Here is a 21,925-nt window from a genome sequence, read left to right on the forward strand (position 1 = left end):
AGAGGTGAAAGGAAATGAGAAAAGGGATGAAAATGAGGAAGGGAAAGATAGAAGAAGGGAGGAAAGGAGAAGAGAATAAAAATAGAAAAATGGGAGTAAAGAGAGAAAAAAAAGGTAGAAGGAAAGATGAAAGGGAGAGGATTTTTAAAAGGAAGAAAGGAAGAAATGGAGGACAAACCTTACCCTTGTACTTCCGGATCTTCCATTTTTATACTTGTTCTTTTTCTATTTCCAAAATAGCTCTTGGTACTTTAGAGGGCACCTAGCAGAGCACCCAGGTTAGTTCCAAGCTCGCTGATGCCCCTGCATAAAGTTGTGTGTGAATCACTTCCAATATTGATTTGGAGCTTCACCGGGCAGCACCCACCATCTCCTGTGACTACAGAGCCACAGATCCTTGGAAGTCAGCCCCAGGAGAGCTCAGGGTGTGGAGCACTGGAGGATGCTTGGGCAAAAGCTTGAAGGCACCACTGGCCCTCCACCAGAAGTTGCAGTGGGAGATCTTCTACTTTTATTAGTCCCAAGGCATCACATGACATGCTCAGTCCACCGGCTTCCTGGGCAGCCCATCAGGGAAGCAGGGCTCAGAGGCTCCATGGGGCGGGGGTGGGGGGGACTGCCTTTGAGGATACTCATTGGCACACAGCCATGGCTCCCTCACCACCAGCAACCTCCAGCTCTGTCATCACTCCAAGGACCAAGACGCTGGACACAGTGTGCCCCAGACAACCTAAGATGATGGTTGGATGCCCAAAGTTTGGCAAATGCACAGCTTTCTGTGGTAAGCTAAAAAGAAAACTCCATATGGTTGCCGGCTTCCCCAAATGTCCCCAGCTCTACCATTTCCTTTTCCCTTTAACAGAGATGCTACAATATTGTGATTGTTGAATTACATGTTTTTTTTTTAAAGTTTGTCATTGATAAGACCATGCAGGGGTTCTTGATGGGAAAGGGAGAAGGTCTATACTTCAGGGAGATCTGTAAACCCTTGAAACTGGATGCACACTTATGTGTACAAGTAGGTATGTTCGATTTGTCCAAAGTAGTTTTGAGCAGATTATCCAAGGGAATTGTGATCCTAACACGATTTTAACACCCCCCCTCTGTGCCCTAAGGGGAAGGAAGGCAAGTTGTCAGGGGCTTATTAACCAAGCAAAGAGTGCTTGCTTAGTTTAGCAAAGACAATTGAATTTCCTAAAAAATGCATTTTGTAGAATTAACCTATTTTACTAAAATGACAACTGAATGTTAAAATAGGGATTTTCTTCCCTAGCCACCTTTCCTCTCAGAGGTGAACCCATCTTTGTGTCTGTCTGGCTGTCCGTGCCCAGCAGCCCTGCAGCCTGCATCCACAAGGAAAGGCCATTTAAACCTGTGACACTTCATTAAATATACTCCCAGTACCACTGAGGATCTCTAAATTAAAGTAAATCAATTCCAAGTGGGCCAGCCTTGGAAACACTATCACTTCCAAACATTCAGAGTCACTCTACAGAAACAAAATGAACAGTTGTATAAGAGGTTGTAGTTTTAATACACCACATCGTTGTCATGAAACGTAAAATATCACTGGACGAATAACCAGAAATATCTGTGAAATATTTAAGTAAGCCCCTATACACGCCACTGGGACATGGAGAGTGATTTCATTGCCACAGAATAAAATGAAGCCCAGAAAAATCAGGGCGATACACTTGAGCAAGCACCGAAACACAAAATAATGGGAAAATCTGCTTTATCACTTTATTTTTAAAAAGCAGTTTGCAGACTCTGCAGCTGTTAATCACTGTTCACATATGGCATGGCTGTCACCTTTATGAATCATGTTTTATCTTGAAAAGATTTTCCTTTATTACCTTTCCTTTTGCACATTCCTGAGGAGTTGTGAAACAAGAAAATAGGAAAGGCTCTGAGGTTCATAATGCTAGGATCAACATTTACAAATTAAGCAAGAAAGAAGGGATGTTAAAGTTTTAAATTATGTCCAGTTTGGTGAGACCAGATATTATCATCTTCATTTCCAAGCCGCAAAAATGGTCCTCTCCCTCACCAAAGGAACTTCTATTCTAAGATTTTATCCTGATTGCATACAGAATCCCCCTATGCCCTTTATGATGAGTAGCAGAAGTATTTAAATTTCTCTTGCTTTAGATCCAAATTTAAATACACTGATGCAAAGTAATAGGTTCCATAGGGCATCTGTCTGTGATATGATACATCTGAAAAATAAATTTGATGAATGACAATGCATATTATTAGGAGATATATATATATATATGAAGGTTGACAAGCATATTTATGATTTTCCCATTACTTTTTATAACAGAATGATAAAGATAACTGATACGAAATTGGGGGTTCAGGAAAATTTGTCATCATGCTTTACTGGACACAGTGATGTGAACTGTGACATTAGCCTAGCTTATGCTATTTTGATAAAGTGACTATAAATGTAATCCTTCCACCTCTAGTTCCATGATGAACATTTTCAGAAGTTCAATAAAAATCAGGAGCCCTCAGAAACCAAAACCTTGGAAAGGAACAAATGCTGCCCCTCAGCCGGGAGAACCAGGCAAGGTCTATTCATACAACATGTCTTTGGGTCATCTGTCTGTGCCCACCAGCCCTAAAGCCTGTAGATCTGTTGGGAAAGGCCATTTAAACTTGTGACACTTCATTAAGCACATTCCCAGCACTGTCACGGCTCTCTCAATATAAACCAATTCCAAATTGGAGCTTAAAGGTACCAGAGTCACAACAGCACAAACTGTGCCCCCTCCAGTGTCAGCCCATCCTGTCCCTTCTATCCCTCTCTTCCCAAGAGGGAAAAGTGACCTGAGTCCTGTATGTGCAAGCCAAGAGCTTATGAGTGGACTTTCACCCACCTCAGCCCAGGGCTCCACACAGCCAGCCTGCCATTCATCCTGCCACCATTAGTCACTTACCATGTATGGAAGGCAGGCAGGGCTGCTCCTTCTAAACCCCAGTGCCCCGGAGGCTGGAGTGCCTAGGAGGAAATCTTGGGAGCACCCGGGATTCTGATGCAGAGGCTGGGGCTCTGTTTGCATCTCTGCACAGCCAGCGTGTCTCCCTCCCAAATGTCTGAATTAATAAATGATAACCCACGGTCAAATCTGTATTGCTGAACAGATGGAAACCCCGGCCGTCTCCTCAGGAAAAGGGGCAGTGGGAACTCCATTTCCTAAAGAGGGCAGAGCATATGCTTTGAATCACGAGTTAGCTACCCACATCTCACGTACAACAAGAGTCTTTCTCCCAGGATGACATGTCTCAATTCCCCGCCCTCCAGGGGCGGAACACAATAAAAGCCAGGTGATCATCATCTCTTTTGACCCCTTCTGTCCCCGCAAAATAGTCAATTTCTAGTTCTCCTCTTCGGTATAATTTTGGGAACTAGTGGAAGTGTGATTCCCACCTTGGATTTTGGAATGTAGGGGATTACAGGGTGCTGATGATTGAAGCCCTGTACATCTGGAACGTGCCCAAGATTGTACTCACACACTCAAAACAATGTAGAGAGCTGCTGAACACAAACAATAAACATGTTTTTCAACTCTGTCTCCAAAAACCAACTCAGAGCAGGCATCAAACATGATTTTGATGCTCTCAATTCTTAAATCCACCCCCTTTTTTTTTTCTCTCCAGGTAAGATGGTCAAGCTTTTTGCATCTGCCTAATAATTCCATCTGATACTTAAGGAAATTGACTGATGGTGATTCGAAAGACTGTGGCTGTCACTTTGGTACACGAGAGCACAGAGGCACCAAGGGTGTTTCTGTTTGCCTCACATCCTCTCTCCCTAATATTCTGAGAAGAGTCATAAGAAGAATCTTCAGAGATTAAATAAGATCCCTTGATTTAAAAAAGGATACCACCACAAAATCATTCAACTAGCAATATACACTCATGCCCCAAGCACCTACTGTGTGCATGATTCTCACAATACACAGCAACAGATCTATCACTTAGTTATTTAGTCTGTATTTTAGAATAATATCTCTTTAGATATTTTGAAAACTATCTATTTTTCCTATATGGAGAAAATATGCCCCAAATGCAGGGCTTGGTAAACTTTTTCTACAAAGAGATAGATAGCTGGCTTTGCAGACCATTTGATTTCTGTTGCAACTATTCAGTTCTGCCACTGTAGTATGAAAGAAACTGCATGCGATAATAGGCATAACTATGTTCCAATAAAACTTTATTTACAAAAACAAAGAGAAAAAAAATCTCTTTGTTGTAGAAGCTAGAATTGGTATATGAGCTATAGAGTTGATCCCTTTCCTGACAGATCTCATTTGACAATGACCTTTTTTTGGGCTACAGTTATCAAGTTTGCCTTAATCAGATCTTATTTCACTTCTCTTAGATTCATTAAAGTTAAATATGTGTGTGTGTGTGCTTTTAACCCAAGTTAAAATATACAATATACATTATAACCAGCTATTGGAATTATTCATAAAACTCACAGACCAGGGATAGCAACTATAAAAAAATATTTTTTAAAAAAGCTGTTCTTTGATTATTCCAGCAAAGAGGGCCACCTAAGTATCCATCTAAGTATCTAAGCACTGAGCCTCCCTAATTGAGTCTTAGCTCTTCCTCCCAGCTTAGGGAAGTGATGTCCACCTGTTATACAAATTCTCATCATCACAGTCCCACAGAAAATAAGTCTCACTCACTCCTGCTGGAGGCACCAAACCCATTTCTGGACTTCTTAGCTGTCTGGCAAGCCAAATTCAGAGCAGACATGTAGGGTCAGGAAACAGGTGTGGTCTTCCATGAGCCCTGACCCTAAAGAACCTACCCACTGCCACCCACTCCCACCCATCTACCATCTACCATCCATGTTTGTGCTTGCTTTGGAGAACAGCAAGCTTCTCAAAAGCAGCTCTAGCAATCTGCAAAGCCAACAGAGTTCATCGTTTAGAGTGAAAGAAATACATTGTTCACATGAGCTCATCAAGTCAGAATCTTTAGAATTCTGGGCAAGATGTTCACAACTGAAAAATGGCACAAGAACCTCAGCCAGAGAGTTTGCAGGAGGCTGCAGGAGGCGTCCCGTCACGGGACACATCACAGACTCCTGCTTGACAGGATGTGAAAAGGAGTGAGAAGTGCCAGTGTGATCACTTGGACTTGGATCTGTGTCTCCCTCCAGAAAGACACAGATGCCATGCAAAGGGGTCCCTGCTGCCTGAGGCCAACCGGCAAAGAGACTTCGTGATGAATTTCAGCGTCTACTGAAGATGACAAACAAGGACCTAGCAACACATTCTTTTGGCATTTGTCTTGTTGACAGATTGTGCCTCTGTGACATCAAACAGCTGGATAAACATTTTAAAAGATGCCCAGGGAGCGATTCCAGTTATCTGGTGTCAAAAAGACCGCCGTCAGACAGCCGTCTTATTCTCTTTCCTAACTTCTCATCCCAGGACCTGGTAGACCTAAGTAATCACACTGATCCTCCCACAACATCCTCCTTCATTCACTTGTTTCTACAAAAATGAGGAGAGATTTGAATTTATTGATCATCAATCAAGAATCACATTGACTCATTTCAGCTCCGATTCCGTTGATTTTACTCAGTAAAACTTAACGACACCAATAAAGCATTCAGAGTCAGCCAGAGCAGCAACTTATCTGAACAACCACGGGCCATTACACACCAAAGGAAAATATCTACTAGAACTTCTCATTCCCGTTAGAGAATGAATAAAAATGATGGGGAATGGCCGTATTTCAGTCGTTAACCCACAATTAAACATAGTTCAACATCACAGAAAAGCCTCCACGCTTGCTGGATCTGAATCGTTCATCTCTTTCCCCTCTGCCTGCCACCCTGGGCTTCCCTTGCAGTGGCCTGTACCCCGAGCGACCCAAATGCAATGCTTGTCACAAACTTGGATGAGTTGTTGTCTGTCAAAATGCTCTCAGCTAGGACTGAAATCCGTCAATCACTAACAGTCTGAACTTGGTCCAGGATGGACACTTTAAAGGCTGCTTTTCCTTTAAACAAACAAATAAATATTTAAATAATTTAAAAGGCATTTTCAAAGCAGATCAGCCTTTTCTTGAGGAGGTCACCCTCAGCAGAAAAGGCAGGCTAAATTTTAAAAGAGGACCTTGCATTTAAACTACAAGTGTGTAAGATGAGATGAAAAGTTTCTCATATTTTCATGGTCACAAAAGTTATCAAAACAAATTAGGGTTCAGAGCTTAGGAAAGACGTTATAATTTGTAGTGTGGTTTACTACAGCCATTCTCAAAGAATAAATGGTTTCAATTGCTAATATAGTAAAAATCAGTAGTTTAACATGAACAAAAGTTAAATAATCTTTAAGTTTGGGGTCTTCAATATTTTTTAAGAATGGAAAGGAGCCCTGAGACCAAAAAACCTTAAGGATCTTTGGCTTAGTGGAAGTCATGTCCATGATTTTTAAGTTTGTCCCAATTGCTGTATAACCCATAGTCAAGTGACTCAGCTTCTCTGATCTTCTATTTTCTGTGGATCAGATTAATCACCCTTATAATTTTGGGCTCAGGCAAGTCTTCCCTGCTGAAATAAAATATCCAGAAGGTCAAAATTATGTCTGTCTTGTTCATTTCACATACCCAGCACCTGATATAACAGTGTCTATGATATATGATAGGGTCTCAGTAACTAATAGAGAACTGTTGACAGGGAGATTGTGAGGATAAAATAGGATGATATGAGTCAAGTGGCCAGTAAGATACCTGGCCCATGGTAAATGTCACAGGTGCTCGGTAAATGTCAGATCCCTTTCTTGACCACAAATGATGCTCACAGTTGTACCCTATAGGACAGAAAATGCACAGCTGCTCTAAATCAAGTAAATATTTAAGACTTTGGTTCTCAAAGTGTTCTCTCCAAACCAGCAGTATCAGTGTCACCTGGGAAATGATTAGAAATACAATTCATTTAATTGCTACCCCCCAGAGTGAGAAACTCTGAGGACAGGACTCATCACTGTGTTGTAATCAGCCCTCCAGATTCATGCTAAGGTGTGAGAAACGTTCCCAACTCCCTGATGAAAAATAGTATCCTCTGTTCGTTCCATGGTGGACTTCCACAGCAGAGAGAATGCCCAATATGTCGTCTATGGCTGACAGCCTAGGATAGAAGTTAGGGGTGTGTTTATGAAGTATCCAATCTGTTGGTGAGTTCTACCAGAGCTGCATAAACACACCCCTATCTTCTATAACTCCCCTGCAATGGGGCAAACCATTACCACTGGAGTAATTAATTACTCAAGACCCTAACCTTTGAAAGATGCTGTCAGCCAATAAGGATTGTAATTTGAATAATTTCCATATGCCAGCAAGCTTCACAGCAATTCTGGGCATACATCATATCATTATTCTCATTATATATTTGTGGAAGCTGACCTTCAACGGGTTAAACAGAGTTGGAATTTAAACCCAGGAATGTGTGGTACAAAATTTATGCCCCTCACTGATAAATGATCCTACCTGGCTATATACAACACAGTGTACAGTCTTATGAATATAATGGAGTGCTTTGAGGTAAAGGCTATGATTCAAAGTCACAAAGGAATACACATGCATAGTCAAAATAATCTTTAGAAAAAGCCTCACACACTGTTTTTCAAGCATAATATATATATATATATATATATATATATATATATATATATATATATATACTGTATTAGAGATACAACTGTGCACAGTAATATACAACTCCACACATTCATTTAGATCATATCATATAGAGCCAATAATCAAAGTAAAATAAGAGTATGTTTAACAAATGAGAGAGGATGTAAATTTTAAGGTAAATCCATATTTGGCCTAGACACAGAATATTTACTCAGACACTAGGCATGCTCACAGGGTGACAGAGATGTATAGTTGGTCCTACACATTCCTGGATTGAACCAACTGCAGACTGGAAATATTTTTCCAAAACTGTGTTTGTACTAAATGTGAAAAGACTCTTTTGTGATTATTCCTTAAATAATGTAACAGCTATTTATACAGCATTTATATTGTACTAGGTATTATAAATAATCTAGAGATGATTTAAAGTTTGCAGAGGATGTGTGTAGGAAATAAGCAAATACTACACAATTTTATTTAAAGGACTGAGCATCCAGAAATGTTAGTGCCCGTGGGAGTCCTGGAACCAATCTCTCATGGGTACTTGGGGATGACTATTCTATGTACCTGAGGCTTCTCGATTCTCTGGAGTCATATCAAGAAGTGATATGGTAGGTAGAGCTGGTAGAGCTGCTACCAGGAAGAGCTTGTGACATGCTAGGAGAGTGGGCACCTTCATGCAACAAAGCACATGATGCAGGGCTAAGCAGAGCTGTGAGAGGACATGAAAAAAGGAATTAACTTCAACTTCAGAGTTATTTGATCCTAAGAAACAGCCCTGATCTTGAGATTGTGGGGTGGGGCACCCTAGATTTCCTCCTTCCCACTTGCTAATGTTTAGACATTAATCCAATCAATTATAAAATAAAACTAATCATATTTAACCCATAGAATGTATACATTTGGTGACTGAATATATGTTTATTTAACCCATAGAATGTATACATTTGGTGACTGAATATATGTTTATTTGAATAATTTCACTTTTCCCGCAAGGAATGTAAGTGGCACAAAATAAATTAAAAAAAATAAATTTAAGGGGCTGGGGATGTGGCTCAAGCGGTAGCACGCTCGCCTGGCATGCGCGGGGCGCTGGGTTCGATCCTCAGCACCACATAAAAATAAAAATAAAAAAAATAAAGATGTTGTGTCCACCGAAAAAAAAAATGGAAAATAAATATTAAAAAATTCTCTCTCTCTTTCTTTAAAAAAAATTAAGTATAATATCAAGAAAAGCAGACAACAAGAATGGGAAAGCAAGAAAAGCCAACACATACCTAAGATGGTTAGGTCCCTTCTACTAAATTTAGTATAATTATATAGTTCTCTCCCCATTTTTATGAATGAGTAAATAAGGTAAAAGAGCTTCGATAATTTACCTCAAACCAAACAGCTGTTGAGTGGCAGAGCCAGGATTCAAACCAAGGTTATTTACTTTCCAAGCCTAATCCTTTATCATATTAAAATTTCACAAATATTTGTCTTTATCAATCTGTATTGCAAACCACTGATTTCTTTCTTTCTTTCTTTCTTTCTTTCTTTCTTTCTTTCTTTCTTTCTTTCTTTCTCTCTTTCTTTCTTTCTTTCTTTCGCCCATTTCCTGATTAAGAATGAAGAAACAGCCTGGTTTACTCAGTCCACCAAAATTTTTTGAGGAACTCCTGGTGCCTGGCACTGTTTTGGGTTCGACCATGAATAAGAAAAAGAGAGTCCTGCTCTCTTACCACACATGTTGGAAAGGAGAGACAGGTGGGCATGAACCAGAAGAACCCAGGACCAGGGGCGAGGAAGCCTCCACCTTTGCTATCACTCTACCAACAAGCAGCTTTGGTTGCTATACCCCTGTCTTCTCATGTGGAAAAGGGAAGGGAGTGTGCACCATTTTCTGGGGTCGCCCAGCTCACACATTCTCTGATTCCTGTCTCTTTAAAATGAATCCAGGCCAAGAGCTAGGATAAGTGCTATGAGCTGTCCCCCAAATCAACTATTTCCACTGTTTTCCTTTCATCTCTTTCCTCCAGTAGGATTCACATTCAACAAAGTCTCAGAATTTAAGAGGCACTAAGGAAAAGAAGTTCAACCACAGCTTCTTCAGAGCTTTGCAGTCCACCTGGTCAGATAACGTCAACATACTTGGTCCAAGGTGCCCATCCTTGGTTTTACATCAACATAAAATCTCCTTGATTTTTCCATCTTGCCACTGAAATTTGGGCTCTAAGTTACCTGTTGAGTCAACTTCACAAAAGATAATAAAGGCATCAAATCGAGCATCCTGCACCCCAATGCCTCCTAACAAACCGAAAGATTTGTGTGTGTGTGTGTGTGTGTGTGATTTTAATAATAGAACACTGCTTTTGCAATCTACTGTCCTTATTATTTTTATTTTTATTGATTTGGCATTAAATGTACCTTTTCAATATTTTAAAAATAGAATTCTAATTTGTTTCAGGCCCACTGTTGAATGATAAGGGCTATTGGTAGTTGTGGTTGTATTTCTATTACATTTCCTTCCAAATCATTTTCTTGTATAAATGCATTAAGCCAAGTAGGCCTTTATTTTATTATGATATTGATGAAACTAATACCCTCAGGACAATGGTACAAGTTGATTCGGTTTTAAAAATCTCTATTAGCAATGTTAAATGTATCTATATTTAAATAAACCAAAATGCCTGCTGAATGATATTTTACCACTCCCCCTTCCTCACCCTCAGAATTGCCCTCCACCAACAGACAGGGGTTCCTTGAAATAGGAAATGAAAAAATATCTGATGTGACAGGACTTGTAAAAGGACCATTTTCCAGATTCTTTGAGATGGAGGAACTGGCTCCCTTTCTCTCTTACCCTGAATCATTTGTTCATCTTTCTTTTGACACTTCCACTATGGGTTTTAATGCTTCTTCTCATATCCCTGTCTGCTCCTCAAACCTGGAACATCAAACTGTAAGAACTTCACATTTACCCCCAGTTCCAAGCATAGCTTTGGGCAGAAACACTGGGGTCCCTTATTATTCAACAGATGAATGAATGAGAACTTTCTGCTGAAGGAGAGGGTAGGGGAATGCAGGAGAGGCTCTGAGAAAAAGGAAAGGCTGAAGTTTTGTGGAGAGCTCACAAGAGAACTGGCACAGGAACCAGTACTTGCTTGCCGACACTCAAAACAGACCCTTGAAAACACTCCACAGTCATGACCATCACTAGTCCCATTTTCCAGATAGTGATTCACACAAAGATCTATAGCTTAAAAAATGGTATGTCCAAGATTCAAACTGGGTATTTCTGGATCCTGAGCTCTTCCTCCAAAAAACAGGCCTAAGTATAAAGAATGAAAAGGGGCAGTTAAATTCCAAATAGATCTGTCAGTTCTGAGAGCAGTCAGGCTGTCCAGCCACCAAGCAACCTAACCAGGCAAAAGAAGAGATCCACGGAAAGCTGAAACAAAACTTTCTGTCCCTTTTCTACCGTGGAACGATCTGCCCTGGGGGTCAGAGGAGCCACCTCTTACCTGGGCACACATCTGGGGTTCCAGCAAACCTCATGGTCCCCCGGAGGTGGGCTCCATTGGTGCTCCGGCGCCCTCTAGCGACCGCCTGTTCCAATGCTAACTCTCTCGCCTGGACTCACCAGCTTTTGGGGCTTGCCTGCCTTGAGTCCCTCCCAACCAGCTTCTGCTCCTCCTGTCCTTCAAGGAGCAAAGAGCTGCCCCACAGAGGTTGGGGTCTTTTGGATAAGGACGGACTTTTGATCAATTAACCTTAAACCTGAGAAGGATTCTAGGGTTAAACAGAAATACTGTATTGCCCTCAGCCCAATGTTTCCAAGGAGAAATTTCTCTAGTTTTCTAAGAGAAAAATAAAGTTAGGTAAATTTGTATTACGAATCAGAGATATGTAAAATAGCAACTTTTGGGAAAGTCTCTTCTTTTTTAAATGGACCTTTAATTTAAAACAGAGTAAAGGATTCCCCCTGTGGTTCTTGGAACTGTAAACACTTATAAAATCTCTTTGTTTACTTTATTGACTCAATTCTGACATTTGAAATGGAAAGCTAAGACGGTGCAGGGGAAATTATTCACAAAACATGCACATGAACAGAGATGGCTGCAGACAATGAGTTTGTACAAATTTAATCACATCTATTGGTTAAATATTGCACTGGCTCCAGGAGAGAGATTGTAATAAGCCCCAATGCTGCTGTTCTAAACATTCCTGTGGGAAGTGGGTGTCCCCCCCCCCCCGCCCTGCTGCTCCCAATCATCTCCAACTCATACTCCATAAAGATGATCAGAACACGTGGCGCCAGGGATTGACGCCACCACAGAAATGATCTCCAGGGAATCTGAGTCTCTTTAGGAGAGCAGCAATCAACAGGGTTTGTTGAATGAGTCTCCTGATCTTGAACAAGTCACTTCTCTGAGATTGAGTTTCCACATCAGTCAGATTAAACAGCTAGAGTCAAACAGACTGCCCTCAAGCTCTGGCCCAGTTCGGAAAGTCATAGATCCAGGGTGATAAAATTGCTACTCACTGTTTAGAAATGAGTCCATCACAGATCTGCTTAAATGGCAGATCTGCTTAAATGGCTCACCCATCCCTGCGTGTGTACTAAAAATCACAGGACCAGAATCAGCCTCCCCTCGGAAGACCTCATTGTCTTCTTTTCAAGACCTGCCCCCAGTCCTTCAATATTTACTGAGGTTAAAAACTAGTGGCTCTCAAGAGGCTTTCAAAGAATACAGCAGACAAATAAAGGACATCTCAGGATTTTCCAATTCAGGGAAAATATATACACTCTATATACATATTTAGTAGTTCATAAAGAAAACAGAAAGCTCCCACATAAATTAAATTTCTAGTACAAAAAAGGGTGAGAGGCACTACTATGTTTTCATTACACAGCCACAAGTTTTAGTAGATAATCGACTGGATGAACTTAATGCTAATTGGAGCCCTTACTATAAACCATCTATTTCAAATAGCATTAAAAAAGACAGTGCATCTTATTTGACATATTTATTGAGCTTGATTTTGAACTTAGGGTCAACCTCCACATAAATACCTTATGCAGAGAATGAATTTGTAACCCCAACCGAAATCATTTCTATAACATGCTTCCTTCAAAAAAGAAAAACATTATAGGATTTTTAGGATATCCTAAAAAGAATTAAAATCTATAATCGGTCCTTTACCATCTACAGTAAATCAGGACAAAGGCAACTCTATTATTAAATGCTGGAAGGTCAATTTTAATGCACCAAAGGATGGTCTTGAACCATGTGACATTTTATTCTGACTGCATTTAAAATTTTCCGTCTTGGTATTTTGTAACAACAGCATACTGGCTACTGTTGCCAAGGAAATATGGCTTTGGGTTACTACATGGATCCAAAGGGGGATTCATTTGTTTTGTTTTAAAATATTAACAAGATTAAAAAATGGAAAAAAAATCAAATATAGGGAACAAATTTAGTCCTTTTCTTCTTCAAAATATCTGAAATATAGATCTTCTTGCCACATGTCTGATTAAAAAACACAAAGACTCACTAAGTGATTTTTCCAACTACTGTAGAGACGTACTCAGGTGGATATCATCAGAGTACTCTTCTCACTCTTTGGATCCAAACCCCTCTGAAAGCATGGAGCACTGATTACACACAATACTGACTGTTCATTTCTAACACATTTACCTCTAAATGGCAAAAAAAAAAAAAAAAAAAAAAAAAAAAAAAAAAAAAATCCTTGCTTAATACGAGTAAAGGTGGCCTTAATGACCAGGGTGTTATATTTCCGGAAATTTGCAAAACAAAGATAGAGGAAGACATGGCTCAGACCTTATAAATACATTCAGTTGAGTTCCAAAGGACTGATGAGCATAGATTCTACCATTAACCCATTTTCCTCTTAGTGATAAGTTTTTATAAATCAGACAATCTTAAGGTTTTCAGTCATGATAATGGACTCAAAACAATCCAATGATAAGAAGAATCGAAGCTCTCTTCTACTTTTTGAATTGTTATATAAAACTTCTCTGGAATCAGAAAACCCTTTTGCTTCCTAGTAACTAAAATGAGGTACTTTTTAAGCAAAAATCCACATGTAGATCAAGAAATACTTTAGAACAAGACACCTTTTAATTAAAACTTCTAAAAGCAGAATCCCCCAAAGACAAACTGATAATTCAAGCAAAATGCCACGTCCCTACTAGACACCTGGAGATAAGCAGGAAGTCTTTTCATTCATTTTTACAATTAAGAAACAACTCGCAAACCTGGGGAGCAACTATTCTTAAATAAATATTTAGAACTTCTAATGAGGTGGTTGTTTCATGCTGGGAAAACTCATTGTATCCCTCTGTGCCTGTTCCCACTAATATATGCCAGGCCTGTATCCGGAGAATAAAAACCAAGGTTGACCACTCATAGGAAAAGCACAGACTTGATGGCCACAGGAGTTTTCACATGGTAACACACGAGTAGACCTTTGATTTCATTATAAGCAAGCTCTTCTCATGAAACCACTGAAAACAGTCCAGGATTCAACGTTCACTCTTGTGATGGACCAATATATCCTTTTATGTAACGCTCGGAGGGAATCACCCACTTCTGACGTGCTTTCAGTTGGAACATGTGAAACCATCAGAATCTTTCAATTAGAGATAAATGAGGAAATTTGGCCTTTACTAGGATGCACTATTAACACAGGTGTCCTAGCTATATTTCCCAACCCTCCCTCTATTTTTATCCACTTCTCTGCATGTGAGAACCTTTGACTAACTCTGAGCTTAGAGCCCTCATCTGCTAGATCAACTCTATCAGGCTCTTTAAAAATGGGCAGGCAAACCAAATGAGTTCAACCCAGAAGCAGAAGCTCACTAAAGGAAAGGAAAACATCAGAAGTTATCTAATCAGAGCCAAAGCCATCCTGAGTTCTCCCTTATCCCCCTGGTTCATAAAAAAGAAATGGGACCTTTTGAAACTTGAAGGGCATCAAATAAAATAAAGATGTTCCTTGCCTCTGACTTAGGGGTAGATATGCAACAATTTAAACAGTGACTATTAACTACAAAACATTGTCATGGATTCAAAACACCTATATCCTAGGAGAGTTTTGAGGCTTTTAAAATTTTGTTTTGATGCAAAGCAAAAAGCACAAATACCTTTGAGGACAGAGGTTGTTAAGATAGTAGAGGGTCTGAGTAGGGAGAAAAGAATATATCATTAGAAGCTAAGGTAGTATTTTGTTGTTGTTGTTTAAGGGCAGATGTAGTCTCAGTTTAGGTACAGTTAAGTACCTTGCATAACTCAAAATGCTGTTCAGGAAATAGAAAACCAAGTGAAACAAGAGAAACCAGAACAGTGCTTTTAAAATCTCTGCAAAGCAGTAAGAGGATGGAGAGTTGGTTTTATACAATTTTGAACACGAATTGTAAAGTGCTGAGGCATCTCCTCTCCAAAGGCACTAGACTTTTAGGAACCAGTAGGTCAGTTGTGTGTGTGTGGGGGGGGGGGGTGGGCAGAGACTCTCAGATACTTCTCTTGCAAAGTTTTCTAGTGCACTCTCTCCCTCCCCGCCCCACACTACTCTGCTGGTCCTTCATGCCTTCCCTGTATTGAGTCCTTCACAAGTTCAGGGTACAGGGGTCATCTCTGCAGCCTGTTTTTTGTTTTGTTTTGTTTTGTTTTTTTCCTGGAGCCTGGCAAGTTCAGGGACTAGAAGTCAGTCCTGCAAGGCCACCCGCGGCAGTTGGATGTGGAGGGCAGAATGGACACTAGAACCTTAAAGCCCACGTATTTTAAAAGGAAGGAGGCGTTCATTGTTTAGAGTACCCCCGAGGATTCAACCTGCTTCCCACCCGATGGTAATCAACACTCCCTTGACTTGGCGTGAACCACCTCTTAATCATCTCCCCCAGATTCGGTCCTAGCAATCCCTGGGTGTCTGTAGTAGCGCGCAGAGCCCTGATCTGTTTTTAGTTAGCTGGGGTTTGACTTCAGTGATCCTTCTAGTCCTGTCCCCCTTCCCCTTCCTCTTACAGAAGAAGGAATGCTGAAAAACTGGACTAAATCAAGGCGCTTGCCAGCCTATTGATTAGTTTTTAAGCCTGACAGCCCTGGACCCAATTAAATATTGGGACCTCATGGGAAGGGAAAGAGGAAAGAGGTTGAGACGCTGAATCCAAATTTGCAGGTAGGTCAAGCCATCAGATAGCATTACAATGTGTCACAGCTCTCTGGCTGCAACTTCAGCCAGGACTCCGTTCCCCTCCCCTCCCCTGATTTCTAAAACAGTAATCCTACCCCCACCCCTTCAGGACTTCCCTGACCGGATCCTCACCCGGTGCGCAGAGAGGTCCCCCCTCCGAGGTCTACCTCCCCACTCCACTTGGGTGAGTTGAGTTTATATCAGAAGGCGAGACTGATAGGGGATGAAAGTTCCTTTGAATTAAACACTGCTTGCAGCCGCTTCTTAAAACAACAGCAATGGTAAGCAAGCAGATCTGAGCGAGAACCAGTGCATCTCAAAAGTTGGTCTTGCTACGCAGCAACCCCAACAGACTTTGCAATCACAGCGCCCCAAGAACACAGGAATCAAAGAGTTTACTCACCTGGGTGTGCCAACCTCCGAAGAGTAGAAAGAGAATTCAGCCCAGGAGGAGGTCCGTCCCGCCCCCAAGATGCAAAAAAAAAAAAAAAAAAAAATCCGGCTTTGGAGTAGAGGTGGTCGGTGTGGTAGTTGTGTAGTGGTTTAAGAAGGGTCGGACTTCCCTCCCCCCCTTGGCCTCTGAGGCCAGTTTAGCAACAGCGGATGGCAAAGATGCTGAGAGGAGAGTTTGGTCTCTCTGGAAACCCTGACTCCATGCTTGGTGTTGGGGGCGGGGGAAGAGAGGGAAAATGTTGAGGGTAGCAAGCTCGGCTCTGTGAACTCGCAGAGTAAAGAGGGAGGAACTGGGAAAAGAGGGAGGGGAGCGAGGGAGGAAGGAAAGGAGGAAGGAAGGAAGGGGATGTGAGCGGGTGGCAGGGAGATGGCAGCTTCTCACTGAGATTTCCACCTTCTGACGAAACCCATGCGCCCAGCCACCCGGCAAGATACCGGTTCGGAAACCTCCGCGCGAGCGCCCCCTGGGGGGGTTCCAGCGGATTCAAGCAATGCCCCCCAGGAAAGCGACTCCGCGGCCCCGCCCTGGGCTTGGCGGTGGCGCTCTCCGTGGTCCTGCCGCGCCCACAGCCAGGGCTTCCTGCTCAGCTCTGTCTCTGCTCCCACCAGGCTCCTGGGGGACACTTGCTTCAGTTCTCCAAGTACTTGGACTCTTTTATTCCATGGAAAGCAGCAATATCGCGGAGGGCGGAGGAAAAAGAATGAGAGTTATACTTTTTATCTTTTTTTTTTTTTTTTTTTTTTTTGCACACGTTCAAGGAAACTTCTTGGATGCTTGACGCAACCCTAAAAATGATAGAGGTATTGCTCACTTGGTATCTTCATGTCTACAACAGTATCTGGTATACGGCGGGAGCCTGGTAATTTCAGTAAATAAATGCATGAATAAATGAATGAAAAACTAGTGCTTTCTTCATCCCATGTCTTTGGATACATCCATCTCATGAATAAGGTCAAGAAATGCTTAGGGAGTATTTAAAAATCAATATATCCAGGCAGTCTTATATAAGGGGCAGCCACTGCCCCATGTTATGAAGCACTTTAGAAAGAAACAGTGGCTTTTCTATTCCAAACTTATTCAAAGTCAAATTCAGGCAAATGAATAATGAAGAGATGATGTGCATTGTTTTCTGATTGTTTCTGTAACCATAGACAACGAAATTCTCCCAGCTTATAGGTATTGTCAGAATCAAAAATATTGAACTTTAGAATCCATACAGTGAAATGCACAAAAAACTCTGTGACTATGGGATACATGGAGGGCATTACAATTAAACATGGACAAGCATATATGGAGATGGGAGGGGTTTTCCCCACTCTCTTAAATCACAGTCTAACAAGATCTCTCTTCAGATGCAGAGGTTATCAGCCTAGAGTTTTCACCAAGAGTTTCCAATTTCAAAGGCCAGATAAGAAAAGATAATACAATAAGGAGTGAGATCTCATGGATGGTTTTGTAAAAGTAATTAAGAAGATCTTTGAGAAGCAGAGGACGAGCTACAGTAAGGGAAATAAATGATATGTTTCTCTGTCTAATCACCTCTCAAACCCTTATGAAATAGTGTAGCACTAAATGCAAAATCTAGAAAGATTCTGACAGAGTCTTCTATACACTGAAATCCAACATAAATCCATGGATTTGCTTTGATTGAAAAAAAAACTGGTCATAGGGTCATGCACATGCCAATCATTGAGGCATTAGTATATCGGATTACAATGTTGGACCAGTGTCTGTAGTATTCAGGAGCTTTCAATATGCTCACAGCACTCCTGGAGCTTCATCTGAACCATACATACTGTGTGTGAGGAAAATGAATGATTATCTAGAGAATACTCAGGATTTTCCTATCAGAAAAGGAAAAAAGTTAAAATCAGCATGTTTGCTTAATTCCTTCCAGGTTTTATTATGAAGTAACCTTAGAGTCAGGCATGGTAGCATATGCCTATAATCCCAGAGGCTCAGGAGGCTGAGGCAGAAGGATTGCAAGTTTAAAGCCAGTCTCAGAAACATCGAGGTGCTAAGCAACTCAGTGAGACCCTGTCTCTAAATAAAATACAAAATAGGGCTGGAGATGTGGCTCAGTGGTTGAGTGCCCCTGGGTTCAATCCCTGATACCAAAAAGAAGGAGGAGGAGGAGGAGGAGGAGGAGGAGGAGGAGGAGAAAAAGAAGGAGGAAGAGGAGGAGGAGGAGGAGAAAACGAGGAGGAGAAGGAGAAAAAAAGGAGAGGAGGGGGAGGAGGAGAAGGAGAAGAAGGAGGAGAAGGGGGGGGGAACCTTGGAGATAAAGTTGAGATTTGTGTTGGGCAGAACTTTGAAGAAGGAAAGAAAAGGGAAAGTTATTATTAATTTTTTGCCAGTGGATTGTGAACTCTTAAAATTAAAGCTCCATGATGGTAGGTGATGGTAAGTGCTTTGTTCATGATTATAATACCAATATCTAGTAAAGTGCCTGACACTTAGCAAGTAGTCAATAAACATTTGTTAAATTAAAAACACTTTAAATACCTTAGAGGTCATTTAACATAAACCATTTGTTTTTTAAGTGACACAAAAGGAGTTAAGTTGTGCTGAGTATATATATTTCCAGGAATCTGTTAGACCCTCTACTTAAGGTTTAATTTTTTTCAGTAGCTTTCCAGGGTAAGTTTTATTATATCTACAAAAACCCTGAGGTTTAGATGATCAGAATGATAGACCAGAGATACAACTAGTTATTGGGAAAACAGAAGCACTGATTAAAGCAGGCTCTAAAGGGGCAACTAAGAAGAGATGGACCATAGAGCAGAAGTTACAAAGTCCATGGAGAAAAACCCAATATAGTTATCTTTGCTCCTCCACGATATAAGCATAGATGTGCAAACTAACCACAACACCACAACTTGTGACAAATATGGTTTCTGCTGCCAGCAGGCTTCAGTTCCTTAATTAGAAACAAACAGTTGCCTGTAAGCCAGTGTTCAGAACACATGTGCAGCTTTATACCAGCACCCCCCTGCCCCAAGGCATGATCTGAAGGTAAATTCCAAGGGGCTCTTTGCAGGGCACATAAACAGAATTGATTCCCATCTCTAACACGAAATCCACAGCATATGCACAAATGAAGATTTATAACCAGCTGATATAAGCTATATTCTCAATCACTACCCACACTGCAAGTTGCCCACCAGCCAGAACTCCACTCAACAATTGCAAAATCGAAATCCCCTCATCTGAATCACTCACCTCCTTCCAACTCTCCTTCTCATGGATTCTGAACTGCTGGGTTCTACAGCCATGGTCAAAATTATCTAAAGCCAGTCCAAAGAGCCACAGTGGCACTGATGTTCCCAAGCTGCAAAGGAGGCGCTCTGGATAGATTTGTTCAGCAGGTCTCTTGTTTGATAACATAAGGGGAGGCATCCGCTCAGTGTCCTGTGCCAATATGAAAGACATCTCACCCATCAGTGTGACAAGTAAAATGCTGGAATGTGGCCAAGGAACAAAAGGGAAGAAATGTGGATTCTTACCAGAGCAGTTGATACCATTTTCTAAGGGCAGCAATGATGAAGGGGAAAAACAGGCATAGAGTCAGTGCCCTGAATCAAAAACCTTGGATTCTTCTCTGAATGAGTCAGGGTGAGCATTTTTGTTTTGAAATTTAATTTCTTTCTTTTGCCTTTTTTTTTTTTTTTTTTTTTTTTTTTTTTTTGCTGTTGGATGGTTACATACTCAACTAGTCAAGGGGACTGCTGTAAATAACAGGATTTATTTTTGAGACTGTGGATCAAATAGAAACCTTGAGTCTTACCCCATGGTTATTCATAGCTTTAAAAAATGTCTCCTTTTTTTTCTATTTCATGTGATTTTGAGAACTGACTGATAGGTCTTCCTCTGGTATTTCTGGATATGCCTGAGGTGGTTGTGTTACTGAAAAGCAAAAGGGAATACTCTTAAGAAAGGCTTTCTAAGACACTAAGAGTCCAGGGAGAATTAACACACATGTTCCAAGGTGAGGCAGGGATTACATTCTCTAATCTCTGTCATTCTTTTATATGACCTGTGATGCTTCTAACACTCAGTAATAAGCTATGCTATGAAGGGGCACTGTATACTTTTGTCTACCAATAGGTGGCATCAAAATCTCTAGGTTTTCCTCCCTGCCTTTTAAAAACCATAGGCAGAAAGCATTTTCTTTCTGAGATTTTTTACATTTTCTATGAATGATGCTTGGAAGACCACTAAATTAACTCTAAATAATTTCAGAGCAAATTATCCCATTCATCTGTTAATGAAGTCTATCAGTCACACCTCTGGGCCTCAGTTTCCACATTGTAAAAAGAAGGTACTTGAATAAAACTCAAGCTCTAAAATTCTGTTTTTCAACTATGGAATATCTTCCCAGCCACACCATTTTAATAATCATGCCAAACAAAGAGAGCTCTAATTATTTGACTCAAGGAATGATAGCATGAACCATCCTTCTGTTGCAGAGACTGCTTGCTCAGCCCAAATTCATTGTGTTTGTTTTCTTTACCAAGAAAATCACACTTTTTCGAGAGGCAGCAATGTGCTCAGCCCCAAGCCTACATTTTGCAGCTATTTCTGCAGGTGGAGTGGTCACATGACCAAGGTCTAACCCTGCACTGTTCAATATGGCAGACACTGGACACATGTATCAATTTAAGTTTAGTAAAATTAAAAACTCATTTCCTCTGCACCTCTAGCCACACTTTAACTGTCAAATAGTGACAAAAGGCTAGTAGCTAATATCTTGGACTGTTTAAATCTAGAACACTTCCCTCACAGCCGTGCTACTCTACAGAAGTTTCCATGAGAGTCTCAAAGGAAGGGAGGTAACTGATTCAACTTTCTCTCTTCACCCCTTACTCTTTTTTCTACCTGAAGATGAAGGTAGAGTAATATCACATGACCACAAAGAAACATTTGCCAAGGAAGGTTAAATGGAAAGATAAAAGGAAACTGGGTCTTTGATAGCATAAAGGGAACCATATTATCACTGGCCTTGTTGAGAAAAATAAAACCCTCCCTTGATTCAAGTCACTATTTTCAGCTTCTATTTTACTAGCTGTCAAATATTATATCTAATTTATATACCCTCAGAAAGTTACCTGGATGATTTTCTATTAGTGGTTTTATATAAACACATTTCTTTCCAGTTTCAGTTTCTTTACTGGCTGAAATAATGTATATACCACAAAAGGTGATTACTAATCCTTCATTTCAGTATGCCAAGTGGATGAAAAAGGTTGCCAGTGGTCATTAATGATGCCCGAGGGAATATCTCCTATTTTATAGTTTGAAGAGCAGCTTTGCAATTTTCTGGAGAGAAGGTTGGTGGGTGTGGAGAGAAAAGTGAAGTAACATTTATGTCTGCGCTATGTGCTAGAAATTTGACTGAATAATTTGACAACATCATCATATTTAACTGTCATGACCATCCAACAAGTTAGGTATTCATAGCTGCTATTTTTGCTCAGAAAGGCTGAGAAAATTGAGGCTAAGAGAAATTTTCTTGGTAAATCAACATAACTAGTTAGTTGTAGAAATGAGTTTCAAATCAAGATCTGACTGGTTCTTGCCATGACTTTCTGATGAAATTCTTTT

At 40.7% G+C, this 21,925-nt stretch overlaps 1 protein-coding gene across 1 annotated transcript in view; it reads right to left on the reverse strand.

Moving 5' to 3' along the window:
• Positions 1 to 19,611, reverse strand: part of CPNE4 (copine 4) — a 450,966-nt gene extending 431,355 nt beyond the window's left edge. The window contains exon 1 of the mRNA XM_081301802.1: positions 19,544 to 19,611. Coding sequence (XP_081157928.1) covers positions 19,544 to 19,596 — 53 coding nt within the window. The 5' untranslated portion in view covers positions 19,597 to 19,611. The remainder of the gene's footprint in view (positions 1 to 19,543) is intronic.
• Between the last annotated feature and the right edge of the window lie 2,314 nt (positions 19,612 to 21,925).

Source organism: Spermophilus citellus (genome assembly GCF_964194105.1).
Source record: "Spermophilus citellus genome assembly, chromosome: 7".
NCBI classification, from domain to species: domain Eukaryota; kingdom Metazoa; phylum Chordata; class Mammalia; order Rodentia; family Sciuridae; genus Spermophilus; species Spermophilus citellus.